This window comes from Mesoplodon mirus (genome assembly GCF_964341445.2).
Source record: "Mesoplodon mirus genome assembly, chromosome: 10".
Lineage (NCBI taxonomy): Eukaryota > Metazoa > Chordata > Mammalia > Artiodactyla > Ziphiidae > Mesoplodon > Mesoplodon mirus.
In genome coordinates, this window is record NC_138986.1 from 67,530,452 (window position 1) to 67,557,725 (window position 27,274).

The 27,274-nt window shown below is 40.4% G+C and overlaps 1 protein-coding gene across 1 annotated transcript; it reads left to right on the forward strand.

Annotated features, from left to right (window-relative positions):
* The first annotated feature begins 368 nt into the window (after positions 1 to 368).
* UBE2J1 (ubiquitin conjugating enzyme E2 J1) lies at positions 369 to 26,903 on the forward strand. The gene is made up of 8 exons (XM_082633628.1): positions 369 to 552; positions 8,773 to 8,846; positions 10,253 to 10,384; positions 12,549 to 12,633; positions 12,916 to 13,021; positions 14,400 to 14,529; positions 15,761 to 15,880; positions 22,324 to 26,903. The coding sequence occupies exons 1-8, from the start codon at positions 522 to 524 to the stop codon at positions 22,600 to 22,602; spliced, it is 957 nt and encodes a 318-aa protein (XP_082489754.1). The 5' UTR covers positions 369 to 521; the 3' UTR covers positions 22,603 to 26,903.
* The last annotated feature ends 371 nt before the right edge of the window (positions 26,904 to 27,274 follow it).

A 27,274-nucleotide genomic window follows, 5' to 3' on the forward strand; every position in this document is an offset into this window, starting at 1 on the left:
GGTGCGGGTGAGAGGAAGACGACCTGGGCTCTGCTCGCTCTTTCAGATCCCGGAGCGGGCTTCCCGGGGCCGGCGAAGTGGCCCGCGGCCGCGCCGCCCTCCCGCCACGAGGCGACTGCCACGTCAGGACAACTTCACAAACCCGGGGAGAGGGCGGGTGACGCAGGCCGGGCGGCCGCGGCAGCGTTGGGCCCGCGGCCAGACGAGGACGCTGACCTCCAGCCCGGGCCCCCGCTTCAGCAACACCCGGGCCGGCGCCGGCGCCTGCCCAGCCCTCAGGGAGGCGGAGGAGCAGCGGAGGAGGCGGCGCTACCGCGGAGCCCGCGCCACTGCGGAGCCCGCGCCTCGCCCGCGCCCTCCCGCCCCGCCGGCAGTCCTGGCCAGGGCTGGGCGTCCCCGGAGGTTCCTGGGCTAGGTCCGGTCGGTCCGAGCCGCGCTGAGACCCGGGCGGCAGCGGCGCGGAGAGGTGGCGGCAGCGGCGGCGGCGAGCCGGGAGGCCGGAGCCGGGACAGCGACCCGCCATGGAGACCCGCTACAACCTGAAGAGTCCGGGTGAGCGGGGCTGCGGGCTGGGCGCGGTGCCGCACTGTGGGCGGGAGGGAGGAGTGACCCCGTACTCCAGGGCCCCGCGCCGTCGTTCCCTCGCGTCGGCCGCCGCTCGCGGCCCCGCTCCCGGTTTCGCGCTCTACGCGAGCCCGCCGCCTGCCGGGCCGGTGCAGGCCGCGCAGCAGGGCTGCCGAGCGGTCATCAAACCTGGGGACTCCCCTCGGCACCGCGACTGCCCTGCCCTCATTTTCGCCGCGTAGAGCTGGGTTATCAACTCATCCCCGAGCACAGGTGTAAAGGTGATGGCCCTGGGTAATAGTGATCATCAGCCCCTAGCCCTACCTGCGCCCTGAACACCGTCGTTAGCCCTTCTCCGTCGCCGCCACCGGACTTTTATTAGCTGCTTGACCCACTCGCATTTGAGGATTTAGTTTAAACGTTCTGTTTGCAGCATTTGGGGCGAATAGAATTACAGACATAAAGGAAATGTTCTGGACTATACCAGTTAACCAGAAAGCTACGAAAACTAGTTGAGCCGTGTACTTTAGAGCTAACCATGATTTTTGCCATACTGAGTGGTATGATGTATGTCTGTGTTCAGTCATAGAAACTTCTCTTCCTGTATTTAATGCCCGTGCTTCATTCACAGAAGCAGCCAAACAATCCTAGCCTCAAATTCTTTTCTGATGTATCATAAAGATGCACGAAGAGTAAGCGGCTCTCTCAGATTAAGACAGGCTTGGAATCTTTGTGTTCTATAAATGGTATTCGATCTGTACCTTGATAAATTTGTTAGGAGGGAGAAGCTCCACACTTCAGCTCTAAATGATAATCCTAGGATGTTAGTGATGGTTTGATCAACCCTTGCTAGTTCTTTTTTTTTGTTGTTCTTCCAAAGAAGCAATTTCTCAGTAAGAATCAGCAAGATTAGCATGCTCATGGAAAGAGCTAATTGTGAATCCTTGATTTTTTTTAATAACTTAAAAACGTACAAAGAATCCAGAAAAGCCTGAGGATACTGATTGAACAGAGCTTTGTTAACCAGAGTGCTGTCAGGCTAAGAAACGTTCTTAGGTAACTAAGTTTACAGAATTGGTCATAACATTTGGGGAGGCAAAGACTTTAAAAAAAATCTGGCAAAGGCCATGGGCTCTCCAGGAAATACATTTATAGGATTCAATTTCAGTGGATTCACAATCCCCGCCCCCAGCCCATCTCCTAAGAACACCAGGGTAAAAAAAAAAAAGGAGATCAAAGAGAAAGAGGGAAAGAAAAGCTTAATTTTAAGATTGGATGGTAGAATGACTAGATTGTTAAGATTGTGCTAGAATTTAATAAAACTACGTGGGTAAAACGTAGGGTGACTCCTTGGTCACATGGTATCAAGTTCCTTGAGACAGCTGAGGTACTTAGTGCGATGTCCAGAGAATAATGAAAATGTACAATTGTACAATAGTACAATTTGGAATGGAGGATTGGTGGGTCCCAAGAGATTGTTGTCAGAGGACCTTGCTCAATTTTGTTAGGTTATCATACCTGAGATTGTGGTAAGCATTTAAAATTCTCCAGAATGTTGTATGTTTCTATACTATATGACCTACTTGTCATCTGGCTGAACTTGGGTAGACAGACATGCTTCTACTGTGTAATAAATTGCTTCCTCTTTTTGGTTTCATTTCCTCAAAGGTAGTGCTGCTGTTCTAAAAATGAAAAAAATTTTTGAAACCTTTTTTGGTCATTGTACAGATTATTTAGAGTTCATGGAAAAGGTAAATTAGATGAGATATGGGACTTATTGAATAAGTGCAGGAGGCATAGTGAAAATGTTTCCTTCCTTTGTTTTATTGTCTTGTAATATTTCGTAGGATAATGCATGTGTGAAAGGAAGTGTTTAAAAACACTGCACAATGTAAGAGATATAACACTTTTTCTCTCTATCTGATGTGGAGTTGTCTTAGGGGTATGGATGGGACAATTAAGTTAAGACAGTACAAATAACTGGTTAAAGGCCAGTATGTTAGCATATGGATAGTAAATTTGTTCATTTTATAGATGGGAAAAAAAATTTTTTTTAACATCTTTATTGGAGTATAATTGCTTTACAATGGAAAACATTTTTTTACGATCTTTCTGGAATGGACCTCTGGCTGTGTGCAGAGCTCTGTGTGGAACCACTTCATAAGCCTCTGGCTAGCGTATGAGTACTTGCCTCTGCATCAGGCTCCCTGATCTCTTTTTGGGTCCGTTCTTGCCAAAGTCGCAGGATAGCAGAGTACGAAGTAGGGAGACGTATGTGTAACGAACCTCCTGTGGCAGATTTCTTTGGAAGGGCCCTATGGATTGCGTTCAGCAGGTGATTGGCAGGCATATAAGAGATTGGTGCAAAGGCACCTACTCCCTCCATCAGAAACCCAGGAGGTATTCTATCCACGCCCAGGGTGTCTACCGCCCCTTCACACTAATCATTCTCAAGCTTTAATGTCCAATTTAGACCCTTCTCCTAGGCTGTAGATACATAGAACTTACTGATGATTTAACATCTTTACCCAAATTTCCTACAGACCAAAAAAATCTCTCCTAGGTATAAAAACCCAAAACCAAACTGATCAGTTTTCTCTCCTCCCCCAAACTTGCACCTCACCCTAATATTCCTACCCCAGGGTTTGACAGGCACCCAGGAATCCACTGGCGTCGTCTTTGATCTCTTGGTCTACTCCTTTACTCCACGCTCTACCCTGAAACACACACAAATGCATGCATTTTCACGCAGGTGCCAATACACACAGTCACATATATCTAATCCTTCGCTATTGTCACCAGATCAATTAAAACAAAACAAAAACTGATTAGGTCATTCCTCAAATTGAAAACATTTCAGTAGCTTCCTGATAGCTGTGGATTAAGTTCAAAGTAAACTGTTTAGCTTGCCCTCCTCACTAGCCTCATCTCCTGTCACTCCTGTGCTCCTTTGCATTTTTACCATCTATCCATTTTGCCTGAGTGATTCTCCAGATGGAGCAGCTCTTCTCACCTATATGCTGCCTTGGTCCCTGTTGGAACCTCTGCTTGGAATGCCTTCCCTTTTATCCATTTGAAATTCCTATTAATTCTTCAAGCTTCTTTAAGATTCTACCTTGTCCAGCTCCCATAGGCAGACTAAGGTAGTCCCTGTATTTGTGCATACTTGGTCAATATTTGTGTTGTAATTGTTTTCATGTCTTTCTCTCTCACTACAAGCTTTTTGAAGACAAGAAGCAGGTCTTAGTCATTCTTCTATCTCCGTGGCTCAGATATTCTTTAAGTTGAATGGACACCTTTGCAGGGTCTTTGTGGGCAGAAACATGAGTCCTTAAGTATTTGCTTAAGTGCCTTCACTATGGGAGCAGGAAGATGTGGTTGGGGAGCATGACGTTGGATTCACATCCTCGATAACTTGGAGATGGATGATATCAAGATATTCATTGATACTTTCCAAGAGAAACAGATGCATGAGAGACAGTGACCTGTAAAAGACCCCTTTAGCTGGAGCTTTGTCTCCAAAGCCCAGTGAGCTACCTGGGCATGTGAAGAACGCTCATGGGAGGCCCTTGGAGCCTAGAGTTTGGATCCAGAGTGATCATGTGGCCGCCATGAAAAGGAAGAATGAGAGCAGGCATGCATGTGCTCCCCACCCTCCTTCTCTTTCCTGGCACATCTTGTCTTACCATGGTTGGAGAGTTCCACTGATAACCTTGCAAAGAGATAAGAGAGGAGCTGGAGTGGAAGAAGTTTCCTCACTATCCATGTGGTAGCAAGAGATGGAGTATCAGGAGAGGCAGACTATGCTCTAGCCTTAGTTTCCAGGCAGTACTTTGAATCTCGACTATTCCATAGCAGTGATATTTCTTTTGGGGAGCTAGGGAGCTATGCCATGTGGCCAACTACATATGCTTATGGCCTGGATTTGAACCAGGGAGAATCACTGAGAGGGCCTTAAATCTCAATCCATTTCTGACCTGGGGAGGAGGAAGGGGTGAAAAGGAAAGGAGAATTATGTGACAAAATTATTGACTTTCATTTGACAGATGTGAACATTGAGGCAAAATAAGATTATAAGTGACTTGTTCAAGGATTTAGAGCTACAAAATATCAGAGCCATATTTTTTTAAATTTATTTATTTATTTTTGGCTGCATTGGGTCTTCGTTGCTACGTGCGGGCTTTCTCTAGTTGCGGCACGCAGGCTTCTCATTGTCGTGGCTTCTCTTGTTACGGAGCACGGGCTCTAGGTGCGCAGGCTTCGGTAGTTGTGGCACGTGGGCTCTAAAGTGTGGGCTCAGTAGTTGTGGTTTGCGGGCTCTAGAGCACAGGCTCAGTAGTTATAGCGCACGGGCTTAGTTGCACTGCGGCATGTGGGATCTTCCCAGACCAAGGATGGAACCTGTGTCCCCTGCATTGGCAGGTGGATTCTTAACCACTGTGCCACCAGGGAAGTCCCCAGAGCCAGAATTTTAATGCAGCTCTAATTCCAGAGTCCACGTTCTTTTTCACGAAGGTGTTTGTAGTATATGTTGTTTCAGAAAAAATAGATTATAAAAACACTAGAATAATCTTACCTTCTGTTTGGCTTTGTACTTTGTCTCTCACGTGGTATGTGCTTGTGTGGCCCGTGGACTAATAAAATCAACTTGTTTAGTGGTTGAGCCAATGATTGTTCCTTTAAATTCTTTCCTGTAGCAATTCCAACCCTTTCATACATCTCTCATAATATCCGTTGGGTGTTTATTTTCCTCTGTTGAACTGAGCTGGGTGACGAAGAGGCAGAGAAAATGTGATAATGTTATGGAATGGCATAAAATCTGACCTCTTCTGCTTAATCATTTTGCAGCCTGCTGATGAGGGATAAAGGAAAAAGTCTTCCTGGCATCTTTGATTGCTGACAGCAGTAATCAAGTTAAACTAATTAACTTCATAGCAACTTCCATGATTTTATTTATATCTAATTATCTTAACTCAGTGATATTTTTACACGGCTCTAAAACAGGGGCTTTCAATTCTCTTTCCGTGGGCCCCTTAGGTAGAATGGGCGGATGGGGATAAATAGCCTGAAGGCCCTTCCATGCTGGCCCTGCTGTTATGTTTTATATATTGCGGTTCTCCTTAAACCTTTCTTTGAACGAAGGATTTTATCTCATTATCAAATAAATTTGAGAACCACTGCTTTTTTTTTTTTTTTTTTTTTTTTGCGGTACGCGGGCCTCACTGTTGTGGCCTCTCCCGTTGCGGAGGACAGGCTCTGGACGCGCAGGCTCAGCGGCCATGGCTCACAGGCCCAGCCGCTCTGCGGCATGTGGGTTCTTCCCGGACCGGGGCATGAACTTGTGTCCCCTGCATTGGCAGGCAGACTCTCAACCGCTGCGCCACCAGGGAAGCCCCCTGCTTGTTTTTTTTTTGACCACGCTGGGTGGCTTGCAGGATCTTAGCTCCCTGACTAGGGATCGAAGCCGTGCCCCCTTCAGTGGAAGCGCGGAGTCCTAACCACTGGATCTCCAGGGAAGTCCCCAAAACCACTGCATTTTAATCAGACCCTTGGAAAGAGTTTTGTTGGGGGGAAGATAGTAAAATTCATTTCAGCTAATATTTGAGTGCTTACTGTGTGCTAAGCCTTGAGGAGACTGCAATGAAGTAAATGTTGTTGAGCCGGAAGGACAGGTGTTAATCACAAGTGAGATGAACTTTATGAAAGAGAAATTATAGGGTGTTAAGGGGACTTAGAGCAAGGGGACTCGAGCCAGTATCCAGGGCAATGGTTTCCAAACGAAATAACTTAGAGAACATTCCTGCTCTCCACTCTCCTGCCAGGACTCCTCAAGGATTTTTATCTGTCCAAATGGAAATCTCTCGTCGCTCCTCTGAGAGTGGACAAAGGAAGGTGTCAGGGAGACCTTCCTGAGTAAATTTCATAAAGGTCTGGTGGGAGCCAGACTCAGTGATGAAGTGGGGGAAGGGAGGAGGAACAGCAATGCAAGCTGAGGAATTGCTATGTAGGAAGGAAGGTCTGAAGTAGAGAGAAGGTGAACTGTGTGCAAAGAATTGAACAAAGCCTGGTTAGTGTCTGGAACTTGGGGGGGGGAACGTGTCTCTATATATGTGCGTGTTTCTAATATAGCATTCATTTATCATGCTGATTTGTGTTGACTCCTCCCCCCAGACTATAAGCTCCTTGATAACAGAAGCTATATTTTATTTTGGTTGTAGCTATAGCATCTAGTATGAACTTAATGAATATTTGCTGATCAGATGAACAAATTCTCTCCCTATAGGGCTTAGCTCAGAGTTGGAGATGGAAAAGAATATTAATAGTTATGGAATAGGATAGTGACTTAAGACTTTTTTTCCAGCTTAGGAACCCTTGATTAAAATGAAATTTTATGCTGACACATTGGCTGTAGTGTGTGAGAGTTGCTTCTCAGTTAACCTCTCCCCGTAACCTTCCAACCTGTGCCACCCCAAATTTACTTTTATCGTTTCCTCAGCTTACTCATACCGAGCCGGGCAATTCCTACTGTCTTTCTTTCGGACGTCAGGACCTGACCCCTCTTCTCTTCTGTCTGCTCTCAGGTTAGGTGCCCACCTGGTGCACACCTCTCTCATAGCACGTATTGAACTGTGTCCGTTGGTTCTCAAGCCGAGTTTTGGAGAGCCTTGGGCCATCTGGTGTTTCCCTGGCTTTGCTCTCCTGTATCCTACACCCGTATCCTGACATTTTTTTTAGCACCTAAAGCTTGAGGGTGAGGGGGCTGGAATCAAAGGATTGACCTTTGTGAACCAATAGGGGAGGAAAGAGGGTACAGATACACATAGGACTGTAAACTGTCATAAGCTGTTAAATAGTCATTGATCACGGGGCTAGAAGTCTGTGCCATGAACTGAAAGAGGCGGAAGAGAATTGAGAGTAAATAGGTGTGAGATAGTCTTGGAGGGCGCGTTGGAGGGGGTTGGGTGGAGGCTTCCTGAAGAAACGTAGGAACACAGGGTGGCATTGTGTGTGGAGCTTGTTGTTAATAACTCTATAATGGCATCAATGTGCCTGTCTCTGACTTTTTAAACCCCCTTCAGTAATGCTCAGCTGTTTGGGTATAGACTCCAGATAAAAAGATGGTTGGGGGACTTCCCTGGTGGCGCAGTGGTAAAGAATCCTCCTTCCAATGCAGGGGACACGGGTTCGATCCCTGGTTGGGCAACTAAGATCCCACAGGCGGCGGGGCAGCTAAGCCTGTGGGCCACAACTACTGAGCTCCGTCTCAACGAGAGTCCGCGCGTGGCAAACTGCAGAGCCCACGTGCCCTGGAGCCCGTGCGCCACAACGAAGAGCCTGCGTGTAGCCACTAAGACCCGACGCAGAGCAAAATAAATAAATAAATAAATAAATAAAATATTAAAAAGAAAAAGAAGATGGTTGAGTTGGCTCAGTTAGAATTAAATTTTGTCAGGGGAACATGAAAGAGGAACTCCTAAGAGCCAAAAGTGTGGATGAAGAGGAAAGTGAATATAGGTATAGGTGGGGTGAAGAATGTTATGGGGTCAGTGGATTGGAGGTTTTAATTAAGCCGAAGAATCGTTTGAAAAAGGAATTCAGCTAGGGCTATAGAGATTCATTGACCTCTGGGGACAGTGCCATCAAGTTAATGCAAGATAGTGGGTAGAAAGTCCCAAGAGGTTGAGGATATAGGGGGTTTACTGTTCATGAGCATGAGTTCCAGAGGCCACGTTTTTGTTAAATATTTTAACAAGGTAGAGTTGGACTGCCTGTGTTGGAATCCTAGCTCTGTCATTTATCAGCTGTGTGCCCTTGGACGTGTTGTATAATTTCGCCATGTCTCAGTTTCTTCATCTGGAAAATGGGGTTAAAAATCGCACCTATCTCAGAGTTGTTTTGAGGATTACATGAGTTAATGTTTGAGTGCTACCATATAGGAAGTGTATATAAGTACTTACTAAATAAAAATAGTGACTTTATGAGACTTCCCTGTATATTTAGTTTAACACGTAACTCTTCTAGTGCCTAGCTGCCATTTCCTCCCCACCATTATTACTGTTATCCCATAATTAAATGATACGCTCTGTTGAACAAGTCCTCTACACCTTTTTTGTTGAAGTAGGAACTTTTTCATTGGGTTTGTAAATCTGTGCTAATCACTTAGAAAAGTAAATTTTAAATGTCTCTATCTTGTGAATTTTATTTTAGCCGTTAAACGTTTAATGAAAGAAGCAGCAGAATTGAAAGATCCAACAGATCATTATCATGCACAGCCTTTAGAGGTTAGTTTCTATCTCTGTCTTCTACATATGTATTTTGATACTTTAATATTTTAAACAAGTTTCTTAAAATTGTTTTTTCATTGCTTCGAGTCATTACAAATGTGTTTGATATGCTTTATTGAGATATTTTATTCCCTATAGTTCCTGAGTTTTTTGGGGGTTTTTAAACTTTTTTTTTTAACCATTAAAAAAAATTGAAGTATAGTTAATTTACAGTGTGTTAGTTTCAGGTGTACACTGAGTATTTCTATTAGCCATTCAGAATCAGACATTTTAGAAGAAGCAGATTTCTGTTCTCTATAAAGTGGGCCTCAGATACTAAATTAATTTTAGGTCTTCCCTCAGGAGGGAAAGTGGAAAGAACTCCAGACTCTACAGGTGGAAGACTTAGCGCCTTGAGGGGTCTCTACAGCTAGTTTGGGCTTTTTGTATGAACATCTCTACCTCTCTTCAGTCTTCCCATCTGTGAAAGGAGGGTATTTAAATGTGCCCAATCTGGTTTTCATGGTAATAGTGAGAATAAGATGTGATAATATATGCAAGCATTTTGCAAACTATGAAGTACGTGGTTAACTGTAAGATGATGTTAACAGCCTATGTGTTAATATTAGTGACCACTTACTAAAGAGCTTTTAGGCATCTATGAGGGATAATTTTTAAAAGTTTGCTAAAACAATCTAAATTTATAGTAAGTTATTTGATTATATAAATCATAATTATCACTAATTAGGATATAAGGATTAATTTACAGTTTAACTCTATAATCTTTTTTTAGATCAAATGATTTTTTAATTAATTAATTAATTAGTTAATTAAATCCCCATCCAGAGAACAATCAAGCATGAACTCAAAATAAATATATTTTCAGTCATACCAGAACACAGATTTTCTTCCTTGTATTCCTTTCAGAGGCACATAGTTGACAATAAACCACATCAAAATAATGCAAAAACCAAAAAAGCAAACAACAACAAATAAATACAGAGGAAGATTGAGATTCCAGTAAACCTAGAAGACATTCAAGTGAAGAATTTTGGAATGTGTCAAGAAAGCAGTTAGTCCAGATTAAAACTTCAGGGCTCCAGAAGAGATTTTCAGAGAAAATAAATGGAGCTAAAGTAATAGGAAATATGTAAATCTATGATCTTACTTATGAATATATAACAATGCTCAGATGTTTTAAAATGCATTTGTTTAAAAACATTTTAGCTCTTATGGGACATGAAAACTAGATTTAATAGCTTTTATTTATAACTTTTATACTTGAGACATTGTGTGCATTAGAAACTGTTCTAGCAATAATAGAAAACGTTAATTTTTCTCACCCATGTTTCTAATACTCACTGATAAAAAAAATCCAACTTTTTAATGTTATTGATTCCTTGTTGGTTATTGTTTTTGTTCAGGATAACCTTTTTGAATGGCACTTCACAGTTAGAGGGCCCCCAGATTCAGATTTTGATGGAGGAGTTTATCATGGACGAATAGTACTGCCACCAGAGTATCCCATGAAACCACCAAGCATTATTCTCCTAACGGTAAGAATTCTTGACTTTTTGGAATGCTTCTGTTGTAACTCTTCCTGGTGGCTGTAAAGTGTGTATGCATACTCATTTTCATTAAGAAATATAGTGGACCATTATTATTATAACTTTGCTTTTGGAGACCAGACCTTGGACTGTATTTTTTTCTGGAAAAAAATTCCTAGGAAGTTGAAGCATCTGAGAAGTACTTATGATGCTAATTGCCATAGTGTGGTTGTTAGGATTCAGTGAATTAATGTATGCAAAGTGCTAGGCTGGCACATGGTAAGTACTCAGTAAAGGGTAGTTACTGTTATTGTACCTCTTAATCACGTTATCTCCTTCAGTTTCTCAGGTTTCTTATGCTTTGTTCTTGAGTTTCCTCATCTTTACGTGCAGCTCTTAGAATAAGAACTGACACAGTCCTCAATAAGTGTTAGCTATGTTATTACTATTTATATCTTAGAATTTCTCTCCATCTTCACATATTTTATCTCCATGTAAAGGAAAGCTGTTGATCCAGTTTTCTCTTTTATTTCCTGGGACATTATTCCATCAGTAAATTCCTCTCTTAAGTGTTAAGCTTTTCCTCCTTCATTTCCTTTCATTTATGTGTGTTTAATTATCCCCTAACCTTGAAAGAAGCAAAAATAAAAGACAAAAACCTTCCCATATCTCTGCTCCCACTTTAAGCTGCAGTCTTATTTTTCTCTTCTGATAACCTTCAAGACATGCTAACTCTAGTTTAGCCTGTTGTGTTCTCTGTTGTGTTCCCACACATAGTACCCTGTTTAAACAGGCTTACTACACCAGTCTCAGAGACCAGTTTGAGAAATCTCACCACCTCTTCTCAGTCTTCATCCTATTCCTTCTAAGTTTAAGTTAAACATCTGATACACATGGGGTTAGCAAATGGTAAAAGAAAAGATATTCATCATTACCAAATTAATGTTGCTTTTACCTATAGTGTTTGGTGTAGTGGAAGGAGCATTAGTTTTAGAGCCAATAGCCCTGGATTCTTCTGGCCAGTGCGGTTTCCATTACACCACGGGCAGGTTACATAATCTCTTTGAAATTCAGTTTTCTCATTTGTCAAAAGGGATGTGTATGGTAAATATAATCACACTATAAAGTTCCTGGCATATAGAAGCAGCTTACTAAACACTAGGTGTTGTTGAGAATTGTTAATGCTGGCAGTAAGGCTGGAGCAGGAGGCCCTGGAGGGGCCCTTCTCTTCTTGTAGTTGCTAGATCGTGGGGAGAGCCAGGTGGTCTGAAGGGAGGGCTGGTGTGTGGGGAAACTGGTGGGCGGGCAGTGGGGCAGCAGCTGTTCACCGCTGATGTCGTCATGTGTACTGGTTTTCAGGACTTACTCTTTCTGACTCACTTCCTCTCTTTTGAAAAGTCTTCTCCAGCCTTCATTCAACAAATATTTATTAAACATGTGTCATGCACCCTGTGGGTGTGGCAGAGATTAAGTCAGATTCTCTGCCCACGTGGAACTTATATTCTAACTTCATGCCTCTTTTTCCTATCCTTCCCCTAAGTATGGATAGTCTACGAGTTCAGACTACAGCTGTTTTCTCTGATTTCTATGAAATGGTTTCAACGATCACCTCTGTGAAAGTCAGGTACCAGAAATGTATTATCTTCTTCTGATACCAGCACGTCTGTATTTCTGCCTCCCTGCCGGACATCATCAGTAGCTCTTCTGCCAAGACAAAACTGAAATCATTCTCTCTCATCTTTCACTTCTGTGTTCTTGTATGAAATTGCATCATCCTTCTGAGAATCACTCCCATCTCAGAGCCTTCCTCCCCAGTATCTAGTTTCTTCTCTTTTAGATCCTTCCCAGAGTCTAGCACCATACTAGGCACAGAGGAGGCTATCAGGACATCTTTATATGTCAGTTATTTAGATGTCACTTGTGCAACTCAGTTTCACAAAGCTGCTACAACTTCTAAAAACAGCTTTTATTATTCATTCAGAATCCAGCAAATATTTGTGGAGTATCTGTAAGAGGACAAAAATCTGTATCCCCTTGGAGGTTCCATCCTTTTAAAATTCTCTAAAAAATTATCTTTAAAAGTTCTTTATATATAAAATATATTTATACTTTAAAGTATAAAACATTAAACACACACATGTATAACTTTTAAAATACCTTATTTATTCCTAAGGCTAATGGACGATTTGAAGTAGGCAAGAAAATCTGTTTGAGCATCTCGGGACATCATCCTGAAACTTGGCAGCCTTCATGGAGTAGTAAGTATTTAAAGTGAATATAAATCTTATATAAATTTAGTCAATTCATAATAATAATATATAATACTCTCTTGAGGTTGAAGCTGTTTTGGATAAATAATTTGATATTATTGAATAAATAATAAAATTCTTTTCCTTGTCTAGATTTTTGCATCATTTTAATACAATCCCCTACTTGTACCTCTTCAGTGAAACCCTATGAGTCTTTTCTCTTTCTCTTTCCAGAGTAAACCCAGTTCCTTTTACAGAGCAACTTAGATTGATGTTTACTTTTTATTTCAGTAAGAACAGCATTATTAGCCATCATTGGGTTTATGCCAACAAAAGGAGAGGGAGCCATAGGTTCTCTAGATTACACACCCGAGGAAAGAAGAGCCCTTGCGAAAAAGTAAGTTTTGTATTTCCTTATTTGTTAGGATCCGAATACGGTTTTGGATAATGGCTACTAGGAGATAGGCTCTATCTCTTTGTGACTCACCTTGGTTCTGCAGGATCTAGTCTTAGTTTTGCTATTTCAGAAATTCAGTTGTATCAATTTCCCCAGGGGCGATGAGACTCTAAAGAATTTGTTTCATGCTATCTCGTTTTAAAAAGTAGTTGATAATATCAACCTACAATGAGCGATACCTTCTAGAAGATAGTACTGGTCATTTATCTCCACTTGGGCAGTTTTACAGATGGAAAAGAGCCAGAGTAATTATATGTATGTAGCTTTCCACAAAAGTTTAAAAACTCCTTGAAGGCAGGGAGGGAATCCATTTTATCATCTTTATATCTGTAGCTTCTGCCACATAGCAAGTGCTCAATAAATGATCTGGAATAAAGCAAAGATTTTCTTTATCAAGTTGTAGTTTCCCAGTGGTATTGCCTTCTTGGTTTTTTTCAAGTACATTCTGTCTGTATAACCCAGATTAGTCATTAGATTCAGAGTAGCCTCTCCTCTGAGTAGTGCTAAAACTAATTCTTGGTTTTGATCATTGTCCTGTTCTGGACTTTGCTGCCTACCACCTTTCAGACCTATTATGTTAATTAAGTTATAGTATATCTTACCCTAGCACAGCCCAGAATTGGCCCTCCATAGATGTTTGTTAAATCAGATAGACTTTAGCCTCGGGAAGATTTGATAGACTCCCTGTTTTATCAGCAACTTTTCTTTTTAAACCTTATTCCCAAGTTTGGTATATACCTTGCAGCTACTATTCACAAACTATAATATGTACTTGGAGTACATAGCATTTGTTTTGATTTCCTATGTCGACTTTCTATCTTGATACTTCCATCCAGTTCATTTCATGTACAAGGTAAAAAAAAAAAAAACCAAAAAACTTTTTGTTTAGACTTCTCACTCTATATATTCTAGGTTCTTAGTCTGTGATACAGGCTTTCTAAAACATGATTTTGCATTCAACCATGGTAGCATACTGTCCTGGTGGATAAACTAATACTAATATATTAAAAATAAACTTTCTCCTTTAAACTTCATCTGACATCTCAGTTAAAAGTGAACACATTTTAAGGTAAATAATTTGGATACAACTGATTCTCAAAGACAAGGTATAATTGACATGGATTTGTTTAAAAAACAGTTTAACTTGTGTATTTGTCTCAGAACTATAATTATTGCCAAAATTGTCTAATTTGCATGTAGATGAGTGTGATATGGAATTGTTGAGTGATCTTTTAAATTTAATCATTCAGTGTTTGAGTGTCTTGGATTAACTTTCAAGTACTTGATTTATACCCATCAAAAAATTACTTCTTACCAGATCACAAGATTTCTGTTGTGAGGGATGTGGCTTTGCCATGAAGGATGTTCTGTTGCCTTTAAAATCTGGAAGCGATTCAAGTCAGGCTGACCAAGAAGCCAAGGAACTGGCTAGACAGATCAGTTTTAAGGTACTCTAAATTTGTAAATAAATTCTAATTCTGTAGCCCTTTTGTTTATTGCCAACTTTTGGACAGAAAGTAAAGCAATGTAATTCTGTCTCACTGAGGTTTTTACAAATAATTTTTTCTTATTACAAAACTAATAATATATATTCACAGAAGCAGCATTATTATTATAGCATAGTAATGGTTAAAACTTAGACTCTGGTATACTGTGCCAGCGTTCAAATCTCAGCTTTGCTGCTTATTGGTAGTAGGACATCAGGCATATTACTTACATTTTTACCTTTTTCTCATCTGTGAATAATAATGGTACTTGTAGGATTCCTACGAGAATTGAGTTAATGCTCATTTAAATGTATTGCATTTAGAACTGTCTCTGGTGCGTAATAAATTTTAACTATTATTATAGAAAATATAGATAAACAGTAAGAAGAAAATAACAATTATGCATAATCCCATCCCCAAGAAATAGCTGTTATTAATATTTTGACATGTCTCTCATGCTCTTGCTCTGCATATAATTACTTCTGGAATTTAATTTTTAGCTCCATCAAAAAAAGTCAGCCTGCCTTAAGCAACATGCTGCCTCCTCCCTTTTCTCCCCTCTCTACATCTTGTATATCCTCCCATGTCCAGTTCTTGGGAGAAATTTTCCCTTCTATTTTACTGCGGTGCCTGGAAGAGGAGGTGCTTAATAAATGTTGGTTATTTTCTTCCTTCTGAGGATTCCTATTGTACTTAACATTACTCCTCTGAAAATCTTAGGGCCAGATGTCTTTTGTACCTCAGCATTTCAGATTTTAGAAATATTAAACCTACACTAACATCCATAGTGGGATCTCGGGCAGCACCCCATAATCAAATCTATTAATATCTCATCAGCAAACCTGGGACTATTTACAGTAATGTGCGATCAAGACTGTTAATAGCCTCACATGTCAGACTTTGCCTGAAAATTACAAAAAACTTTAGTTTTTAGAGCTTTTTGGAGTGGATCGTGAACCAGGAGTGTTAGTTTTGTTCCTCACCAAGTAACAGCTCCCTGAGAATAGGTATTGTCTACTCTTCCTAAAATATCTAGCACAGTATTGGACATGAATGAATGCTCGGAGCTTAACTGACTAATTGATATTAAAGTACTCATTAAAATAAATCCAGGAGAGCACTTAGTAGGTTGTGGGTTATTCTGTACATCTCCTCTTGTGACACTGCTCTTGGGTGTATCTTTTTTTTATAGGCAGAAGTCAGTTCATCTGGAAAGACTATCACTGAGTCGGACTTAAACCACTCTTTTTCACTAAACGATTTACAGGATGATATACCTACAACATTCCAGGGTGCTACAGCAAGTACATCGGTATGGCTCTTGTCTTTTATATCTATATCTATATCTATATCTATACCACTGTCATTATCTGCAGTAGAAGAGGTGATATCTAGATGAAATATCTGAATATTTTGGTTCTCCTAACAGTTGGGTTCTAGCCTAGCTCTCCCTCTAGTGAATTATAGTATCTTAAGCAAGTTATTCATATCTTCTGAGCCTTCTTTTTTGTTAAATGGGGCTGGACTAAACAAATTTTAGGTCCTATTGTCCTTCCAGAATTCTATGACTTTTCTGAAAAGTTAGTTTCAATATAGTGCTAGACTCTGAATGAAACAAAATATACATACATTAGCTGCTTTCTAAATAGGCACTCTATCTCTGGAAGGTTTGTTAAGCTGCATTAAGGCACTGACTTAAAGGCCTGGAGTCAAAGATTTGCCTTAGACCATCTCTGTCCAGTACAGTAGCCACTAGCCACATGTGACTATCTAAATTTGTATTTACCTTATTCAGAATGAAACTAGATTAAAAATTCAGTTCCTTAGTCACACTGGCTACATTTCAAGTATTCAAGAGCCACATGTGGCTAGTGGCTACTGTATTAGACAGCATAGATACGGAACATTATCATCTCAAAAAGTTCTGTTGGATGGTGCTCCCTTGTACATAGTTAAGTGTCTAATAAATAATTATTGAATGAAAGATTACATGGATACTATAGGTCTTATTAGTTGTGCCCTGACCTATTGTCTAAACATTAGCGGGCTTTGGTCATTGGAGAGACTGATTAAGAAACTGTGACTGGATTGTTGCTAAATAATTAAGATTATGGGGGAAAACATTGACTTTCCTTTCTTTTTTAAAATTTTTTAATAAATTTGTTTATTTATTTTTGGCTGCATTGGGTCTTCATTGCTGTGCACGGGCTTTCTCTAGTTGTGGCGAGCAGGCACTACTCTTCCTTGCGGTGTACCGGCTTCTCTTGTTGTGGAGCATGGGCTCTAGGCACGTGGGCTTCAGTAGTTGTGGCACATGGGCTCAGTAGTTGTGGCTCACGGGCTTTAGAGCGCGGGCTCAGTAGTTGTGGCACATGGGCTTAGTGGCTCCGCAGCATGTGGGATCTTCCTGGAGCAGGGCTCGAACCTGTGTCCCCTGCATTGGCAGGCGGATTCTTAACCACTGCACCACCAGGGAAGTCCCTCCTTCCCATATACAAGAGAGGAACTGTCTTTTTCGTAACAGATTGTTTGGTTGAGTAGCCACATCTTTCCCCCCTGTCCAGTTTATAGAGGATTTTAAAGGGTCAGGAAAATTGAAATAGAAGCTGGACAAATACAGATTTTCCTTTTACTCAGGAATACTTATTATAAAGTGGGACTGAGCGGTCTTCTCCCATTCAGAGAGTGAGATGGGCAGCAAGAAGTGGATTGGAGAAAGCAGGGGAGACGGTGCTCTAAAGGAGGTTTTTGGGGGACTGGAGATGGAAGTATAAGAAAAAAGTGCATGCTAAGAGTTAAATCATTTTTATGTGTTGCCCATGTAATTTCATGAATTACAGAGAGATATAGTGAATTAATTTTAGTCAGTAAATGTTTTAGCTTGCAGTGTTTTAAAAAAAATTCAGATTACTTTTCACCTTTAGAATTCTAATCGTTTTTTATTTATTTTATTTATTTATTTATCTTATAGATTTTATTTATTTATTTATTTATTGGCTGCGTTGGGTCTTCCGTTGCTGTGCGCGGGCTTTCTCTAGTTGTGGCAAGCGGGGGCTACTCGTCATTGTGGCGAGCAGGGCCTACTCGTCGTTGCGGTGTGAGGGCTTCTCATTGCAGTGGCTTCTCTTGCTGCGGAGCACAGGCTCTAGGCATGCAGGCTCAGTAGTTGTGGCTCACAGGCTCAGTAGTTGTGGCACACGGGCTTAGTTGCTCTGCGGCATGGGGGATCTTCCTGGACCAGGGCTCGAACCTGTGTCCCCTGCATTGGCAGGTGGATTCTTAACCACTGCACCACCAGGGAAGCCCTCTAATTTTTTTTTATATCATAAATAGTTTTTTTAAAAATAGAATCATCCTATTACAGAGAGGAGGAGGGTAGTAATCTTTTTTCACCTATAAGGACAGTCTCCTAATACCTGTGATGTATTTAAATCTGTCTTTAGTCTATTGTAAATCTATGTCAAGTCTGCTGTTGCACATTCCAGTTATACTTATTCCAGTTATAATTTATTTTATAATTAGTTATTTATTGTCTATCTCCCTTCCCAGAGTGTAGGCTCCTTGAGGATCAGGGCTGTCTTTCTGCTGCACGATATCCCTAGTGCTTGGTTGGCATAGTGCCTTGTATATAGTAGATGGTCAATCGGTATTTGTTGGTTGAATAAATGAATCTTAGGATTGGCACTTTAAACAAATACTAGGAATACAGATAAAGAAATGAAGACGTCTAGTAAATTAGATCGCACAGACAGTAGTTTTGTTTTTACAGTAGTCTTTTCCAGTTTGATGTTTTGTCTTATTATTTCTTCTAGTTTTATTGCAATATACTTGACGTACAGCACTGCATAAGTTTAAAGGTGTACAGCATAGTGATCTGACTTACATGCACCCTGAAATGATTACCACAGTAAGTTTAGTGAACATCCACTATCTCAGAGATACAAAATAAATGAAAAAAGAAAAGAATATTTCTTCCTTGTGATGAGAACTCTTAGGATTTCCTCTCTTAACAACTTTCATGCATAACAAAGAGCGGTGTTCATTCTATTAATCGTATTGTACATGACATCCCTGGTACTTATTTATCTTATAACTGGGCATTTGTACCTTCTGACTACCTTCATCCATTTCCTCTACCCCCAGGCCCTTGTCTCTGGTAACCCCAAGTCTGATCTCTTTTTCTGTGAGTTTGTTTGTTTGTTTTGGAAGTTTAATTTACCTACAACACTACGTTAGTTTGGTGCACAGCATAGTGATTTGATATTTCTATACATTGCAAAATGATCACCACCCATTTTGATTTTAAAGTACATAAAGCAGACCTCTTTTTCATAGGTTAGGTAATTGATACCAATTCTGGTTAAAACAATAAAATTGCATACAGTTGCAAGTTTAGCTCTTAACTACATTTACATACAGATTATCTCAGAGTGTGATTATATAATTTGATCACTGTGGAAGTAACTGAAACCTCATTTTGGCTGGGGTAGCTGCTTTACATGCAAGTGTAATATAAATTCACTGAGATGTTATACATCAAATTCCAGATAAGGTATGTTTTTTTAGCCTTGAGGGGGCGAGAGATTGCCCAAAGTCTAAATACAGCAGATAACATCAGGCCATCTGTTTATTTGATGCAGATTTTTTAGCTATGTAGAAATGGGAACAATACTGATGGTCGATTTTTGTTTTTCCAGTCTATCAGACTTTTTTCTTCTTCCCAGGGATTGAGGTTCTGAATAAGCCATTTCATTTTGTGTTAAAAAGCAAACACGGGGCTTCCCTGGTGGCGCAGTGGTTGAGAGTCCGCCTGCCGATGCAGGGGACATGGGTTCGTGCCCCGGTCTGGGAAGATCCCACATGCCGCGGAGCGACTGGGCCCGTGAGCCAAAATTACTGAGCCTGCGCGTCTGGAGCCTGTGCTCCGCAACAAGAGAGGCCACGATAGTGAGAGGCCCGCGCACCGCGATGAAGAGTGGCCCCCGCTCTCCACAACTAGAGAAAGCCCTCGCACAGAAACGAAGACCCAACACAGCCAAAAATAAATAAATAAATAAAGCAAACTGTCAACAAGTAAAAATAAACACTATTAAAAAAAAAAAAAAAAAAAAGCAAACACAAAACTCCCTCCCAGATGCTATTCTAGGTTACTATAGAAAAGCTTTTATATATATATATATAACAAAGGACTTATCTGTGACTGTGATTTTTTTATATATATTTAAATATAATTTAATTAAATATAAACGTCACATACTTTTATGTTCCCAGAAATATCACTTCATCTTAATGAAGGAAATGGAAACTATTATGACTTAAGTCTTCATTCTGTGATATGTGTGTTTGAACAAGTTTAGGCAAACAGCAGAGATTTAAAAGTCCTACCACCAAACCTACGGCATTTTGAAAATGCTAAGGCCATATTGATTCTCCATCTGCAGTTCAATATGAACCACCAAAATTTAGTCCAATTAGTCCTTCAACTCCAAATAATCATACTAATAAAGTTCTGAAAAGCAGCCCTAAATAAAGTCATGACTTTTTTTGTTACCTAAATCTGGAGTCTTCAAAGGGATATATCGATAGTAATATTAATAATGACTAACATTTAATAAGCAATTGTGTATCCTAAGCACTTTATATCATTATCCTGTTTAATCTTCACAACTACTGAACTGGATAGTATCCTTGTACAGGAGAGGGAGCTGAGTCTTAGGTTAAATGACTTGCTTAGGGTCACACATCTATGAAGTGGCGAAGCCAGCCTAGTAATGATAAGACTCCCTGTTTTAGTTAGGTATGTGGGCAGGATAGTGTTCTCCCCTCAAACTAATGGAAAAAACAACATGTATAAAATCAAAGCTTTAAAATGAGTCAGTCTCTTATGCTAGTTTCTGAATTGATACTACCAGCTTGTTATTTATTTTCCTTAAGAACCCATTTCCCTATAAGCCCTGAGTACTTTTGCTCTATCAGACACTTTTATCTGCTTGGCTGAATGGCTGGAAGAATGGGAGATTTCCAGCGGAATGTTGTAATAAGTCATTACATGACACAGTGTGGCAACATTAGACATCATAAAATGTAACAGCTTTGTGTATCTGTTCTTCAGTGAGCACCTTGCCCCTGAGCCCTGGAGTATGGAAGTCCAAGTTCATGCACCTCTAATTCAGCATTAGCACTTTTATTTTTAACTCAGAGTGGGTAGTTCCTTTCTACCTCTGGGTTATGGGTCACTACATTTGAGTGCTTCCAAAGGATAGTTTTAAGAAACTCAGATTATTTAAATCTTTTAATGTTGGGGTGCTGTCAGAATTAAAATGTAATTTATTCTGCAGGTAACTTAGATCAGCAGTTTTCCCCTATGTTTACAGTTGTTGCCAGGACAAAGCTCATTCTCTTACCTTTTTAAAAAAAAGGTATTTAAATTACATTATTAGATTCTTTTTTTTTCTAAATATTGAAAATTTCTATAATGAAAAGTATTTTTGTTCAATACTTTTTTTGTATTTACTCAATTTAAAAAGTTATTCTGAATAAAACATACATTCTTATTTTTTATTTGAAAGAATGTGTCTTGACACTATTATAATCAGCATAAAGTTGTTTTCAATATAAGAAAGACTGTTGGGTTATTAGAGGTAGAGTTAGGGTATCTATATAAATAAAGTGGAATTCATATTTTGTAGAGCTTTCTTGTCTATAAAACACATTTACGATTTTGAATCACTCGGTACCACATTGTGGTTATGCTTTGACCAAGCGTTCATTGAAATGATGGAAAGCAGTTGACATCCAGTGCTTTTCAGGGGGATACACTGAGTCTCCCCTAACCACCTCTGTGTGTTTCTCAGCACATACCCAGGGCACTCTTTTTTTTTTTTTTTTTTTTTTTTTTGCGGTACGCGGGCCTCTCACTGTTGTGGCCTCTCCTGTTGCGGAGCACAGGCTCCGGACGCGCAGGCTCAGCAGCCATGGCTCACGGGCCCAGCCGCTCCGCGGTGGGATCTTCCCGGACCGGGGCACGAACCCATGTCCCCTGCATCGGCAGGCGGACTCTCAACCACTGCGCCACCAGGGAAGCCCCCCAGGGCACTCTTGACGAGAGTTCATGCTTTACATTCATAGGATAACACAGTTTAAACACACAGTAAACAGTTCTTCTAGACTTGTGTTCAATTCAGTTGACAGGGATTGTGAGAAAAGATAAGCCTGGTTTGAAAACCACATCTATTTTTTATAACAATATTATTATGAAGAACATATGGTTTGAAATTATTTCCTGTGTTCTATGATTGTTGATGTAATAAGATAACACTGGGGGAAGAACGCTGTTGCGAGTTGCTCTTTTTTGCCATTTAGAATATGGCAAACTTTTATGTAGAAGTGGAAATCAAATTGCTTCCCTCCTTGACTCTCCTGAAAGAAGGGAGGTACCCAGATGCCTAGCAGATACTGTTTGAATTGCTGCTGGAGGAGAGTACAAAGCGATCTATGGAGAATATGGGCAAACTCTGTCCTGGGCTTATTTGTTGCTGGTAAATCCCTCCTCTACCTGGTGAGCACTCAGAATAAATTGTGTTGCTGACTTATTCCGGGGGGTGAATTACTAATCTCGGCATTCAGAGAATTCTTGGTAGTTTTGCCCTTAGTCATATTTAGCGCTCGGAGGTTCCGTGTGCTGTTGAAGAGCCTGTATGTACGTATACAAGTGTTCTTTGCCAATTTCAAACAAAATTTCTTAAAATTTCATAGTGTGGAGTCCAGAACACCTTAGCAGCGTCCCTTCAACAACCTGCCCAACCTGTAGCTGAGGATACCTCCATGAGCCCTCGACAGCGCCGGGCCCAGCAGCAGGGTCAGAGAAGGTCGTCTCCTTCACCAGCTGTGACCCAGGGCCGGCCGCCAAGAAACCACCACACTGATCACGGCGGATCCGCTGTACTGATTGTCATCTTGACTCTGGCATTGGCAGCTCTTATATTCCGACGCATATATCTGGCCAATGAGTACATATTTGACTTTGAGTTATAGTATTGTTTTGTGTCTTAAGAACTGTGACTCAACTACTTCATTAAACATTCTGCATTGGGTATAATCTAAGGATTGTTTACAAAGATTATTTTGTATTTACCCTTCATTCCTTTTTTGATCCTTATAATTCAGTATAAATATAGCTAGACATTCAGACTGTGTCCTGCTTAGTATAAGGGACTGGAAGTCAAAGTCCCTTGTCTCTCTGTATGACCTGCTTTATAGGGAAATAACTTATTGTTGTTTCTCATGCCTCAGCTTCTCTTTATGTAAATATGTGATACTTTTCTCTATAGCCCTTTAAAATTTTTGGATAAAAAATGGTATTTTAAGTTCCAATGAGTATTACTAGTTACTCAATACCATTTATTGAGTACTCTGTTTCTACTTAATGTAGAATGATATAGGGATAAGGGTTGAAAAAAAAAGGGAAAATAAAACCCCTCAAATAGCTTGCTTAAAATGTATTCACATGAGACATACTGGAATTGCCCATTCTATGACTGACTGTGTCCTAAACATTCTTCGGTGAAAGTAAACTATTTTGGTCAAACATTTCTGAGGAAATGAGATTACATCATTGTTATTGGATGTTACTTGAAGAGGGAATAATGCTTTGTAACCACTTGGATATGCCGTTATCCCCTTCTCTCCAGTTCACACACAAGATTTGAAAAGAAAGAAGGAAAACAACCCTCCATAGAGCTTTGATTTAAGGAAGGAAGGATCCAAGCCAGGAAATTGCTTGATTTTCTTCCACAAGTTAAATGGGAGGATCTTAAGATTTGAATGTTTGCTGTACTTCGAATTGTGTATCTTTTGAGTTGTATTATATGCCTAGCTTTATAATCACTATAACTTTAATTATTCCAGGAATGTCATAATATTGAAATATTTCATGTACCATTTTAATATAAAAGCTCAGGGCCCATGTAACAGTGATAGAAATTAGAACTGCCCACCTAATCAAAGCCCAAGAGATAATTTTCAGTGCAAAATCAGTGTATCAATATATATCAATATATTTATCAATAAATCAGTATGTAACTTAGTGCTAGCTAGCTCCACAGACTCTAGTAGATAATTTTATCATCGTAAATAATGCCTGGTGAGAACATATAATCACGGAAAAACATTACCGTCCGCATGTTCAGGAGCAGCATTGAGGGCACTCTTGAGGGTGTTGTTAATGAAGATTTCATTTTTAAATACAGGCAGTCCCCAGCTTTCAAATAGGTTACGCTCTAAAAGTGCATTTGTAAGTTAATTTTTTTAGTTTTGTTTTTACGACTCAGTGTTGTAAATCATGTTTAGGTTCTAGACAAGGCCACATTAGACAAAATCCATTAGTCCATAATGTATCTTGAATACTTTGGGGAATGGTATTTATAAAGTCCTTATGTAGCTTTAACTAACTGAAATTATGGGCAAGATAGAAACAATTTATAAAATGATTTTAAAGGCAAATTTAATTTTTACTCCTGCTCTGATAGGATTTTGGTTCTATGAACTATCAGACACAATTTGTTTTCGTCTTGTAGCCAGTTATGTCTGCATCTAAAATAAGAACGTATTGTATACTATTATATAATACACAGTTTTCTTAAATTTTAATAAATTGGCATTTTTAAAGTGTTTACAGATTGCTTCTCTTATATCTATAGCTGAAGTTGGTAAAGTCTAAAAGGCCCAAGGACTTTATGAAGACCTCGTATGTCAGGAAAATTATAGGTTACCATTTTATAACTTTATTGCCATGAGAAAATACATTCTGAAGTCTTGGTTTGGAATGTAAAATATTAGAAATATTGGTTCAGTGGTCAGTGGTCTCCTAGCAAGAGGTCACTGACTCACGGGGGAAGACCAGGTAATGTTACCACCTGAGAAGAAGGAAATCCGCATTCTCTCAGCCTATCCTGAGGTTAATCGTGTGCTAGGAACAATCTTCCCTCCATTTCCTCTCCGTCACACTGAGCCAGCCTCCATCTATGTGATCTCATTGCATGTTTCCATGGAGTGTGTCTATACTTTAAAACTGATTAAGCCAAGAAGATTTCACGTTCTACAGATCTTCCTCTATCTGAGTTGCCTCTCTTTCACCCATCAGCAACCAGGCCATCTCCTTCTTTGTGCTGTTTTTTTTTTTTTTTTTTTTAGCACCTGATACACGTATCTGAAAGTGGCATATCTTTTGCTTCTTCCCTTTCAGCTCATATTGCTACCTAAAACTCCTTAAGTTGTCGATCTGGCCCCCACTGTGGAGTTAATGAACAAAACTGGTCTTTGGAGCCATTCTTATATCCCTATAAAGGCCCTCTTCAGAAAACTATTATTATTATTATTATATTTTTTTTTTGGTGCCCGAACAGGGACTTGAAAGAAAACTATTATTTTTAAAGCCCCAGTTTAACCCCTTATTGACAGCATAAGGCCAAAACCGGATGTGTGATCTGGTAGGTAAAGGCTTAGGACTCCTTCCTCCAATCCTCAGATTTAGGTAACTCATGGCTTTTCCTTTGACCAACACAGCACATATCAAGGTAGTTAAAATAGCATGCTTGAAAAAATAGATAATGTCTGTTTCACTTGTAACTGTTTAAACCAATGAAACCTTTCAAATTTTATGTATTGTGGGGCTTTTATGTGGCACTTTATATTTCATGCTGCTTATAGTTTTATTCTACTGAAATAAATGAACTTCATCAAAATTCTCAACTACTTTTTTTAAAAAACCTTCAAAAATTGTTTATTACTTTGACTATGAAAACATAAAATTTCCTATTTCAGGAGAGTAAGAAATCATTTTGTTCTTTTTGGCTGTGAATAAACTTTCTGGTACTTCGAGACCTCCCATTTTTGTGGAGCAGAATCAGTAAACAGGCAGACCTCACACAATTGGACTTAGTTGTGCAGAAACCTAGGCTGAAGTACTGACAAGCCTATATTGTTTTATTACTTGGAAAAAAGTATATGAAAGGTGAATGCATTTAGTGAACCTGAGTTTTAACAAAGAATAATGTGTACGTTAACATGTGTACTCTGGGAAATCCCTGGAGGTCCAGTGGTTAGGACTCTGCGCTTTCACTGCCCAGGGCCCAGGTTCAATCCCTAGTCAGGGAACTAAGATCCTGCAAGCCGTGCGGTGCAGCCAAAAAAAAAGTGTACTCTTAACAGCCATGTGGGAGGCTATAAATGCTCCAAAGCTATTTGCAATGCCTCTTTAAAAGTTGCTTTCAGGGCTTCCCTGGTGGTGCAGTGGTTGAGAGTCCGCCTGCTGATGCAGGGGACACAGGTTCGTGCCCCGGTCCAGGAAGATCCCACATGCCACGGAGCGGCTGGGCCCGTGAACCATGGCCGCTGAGCCTGCACGTCCGGAGCCTGTGCTCTGCAACGGGAGAGGCTACAACAGTGAGAGGCCCGCGTACCGCAAAAAAAAAAAAAAAAAAAAAGTTGCCTTCAGAACTAGTTTGAGCTGCTCAATAAAACCAGTGACTTTATTCATACCTGCTTTTGAGTTCTTTATGTCATTTGGTCTTATCTCCTGTTCATTGTACCTCCTTGAATATTCTCTTGCATTTTTCCACTTCTCTTCATGCTCACTGCCACTGCCCTAATTAGCCATCATCTCCTCTCAACTAGTGCAATTATCTCTAACAAGTCTCCATTCCTGCCCCATTCTGCACACTGCAGCTGGAGTCTTCTCCAGTGCGTGGTACAGATCTGATCCCGTCTCTCCCATTGCTCTTAAAATAGGCCTGAACCCTTGATGTAGGACACAAGGCTGTGTGCGACCAGAGTCCCACCTAGCTCTGGCCTAATCTGGCTGCAGATGCTTACTGGGGCCTTTCCACAGCTCTTAACTTGAGCCAATGGGGCCGATCCTCTGTCCTGAGAAATAAGCAGATGTTAAAGTTATACACCCACTGCCTCATACCGCATGCAAAATTAACCCAAAATGGATCTGAAACCTTAATGTAAGGGCAAAAACTCTTAGAAGAAAACATTGTCAATTTTTGTGACCATGGGTTCAGCAGTGGTTTCTTAGATACGAGATCAAAAGCACAAGCAACCAAAGAAAAAGTAGATAAATTATATTTCATCAAAATGAAAAACCGGGCTTCCCTGGTGGCGCAGTGGTTGAGAGTCCGCCTGCCGATGCAGGGGACACGGGTTCGTGCCCCCGTCCGGAAAGATCCCACGTGCCGCGGAGCGGCTGGGCCCGTGAGCCATGCCGCTGGGCCTGCGCGTCAAGAGTCTGTGCTCTGCAGCGGGAGAGGCCACAACAGTGAGAGGCCCGTGTACCACAAAAAAAAAAAAAAAAAAAAAAAAAAAAAAAAAAGAAATACATGAATCATTAGTCATTAGGGAAATGCACATCAAACTACAGTGTGATACCACTTCACACCCACTGTGATGGCTAGAGGGTACGTTGCTGGTGGGGATGTATTGATAAAATGGTACAGCCACTTTGAAAAACCTTTTGGTAGTTCCTCAAAAAGTTAAACATCAAGTTACCATATGACCCAGCAATACACCCAGGTATATATCCAAGACAAATGAAAACATGTACATGCAAACTTGTACATGAATATTCATAGCATTATTGTTAATAGCCCAAAACTGGAAACTCAAATGTCCGTCAACTGACGAATGGATAAACAAGATGTGTTAT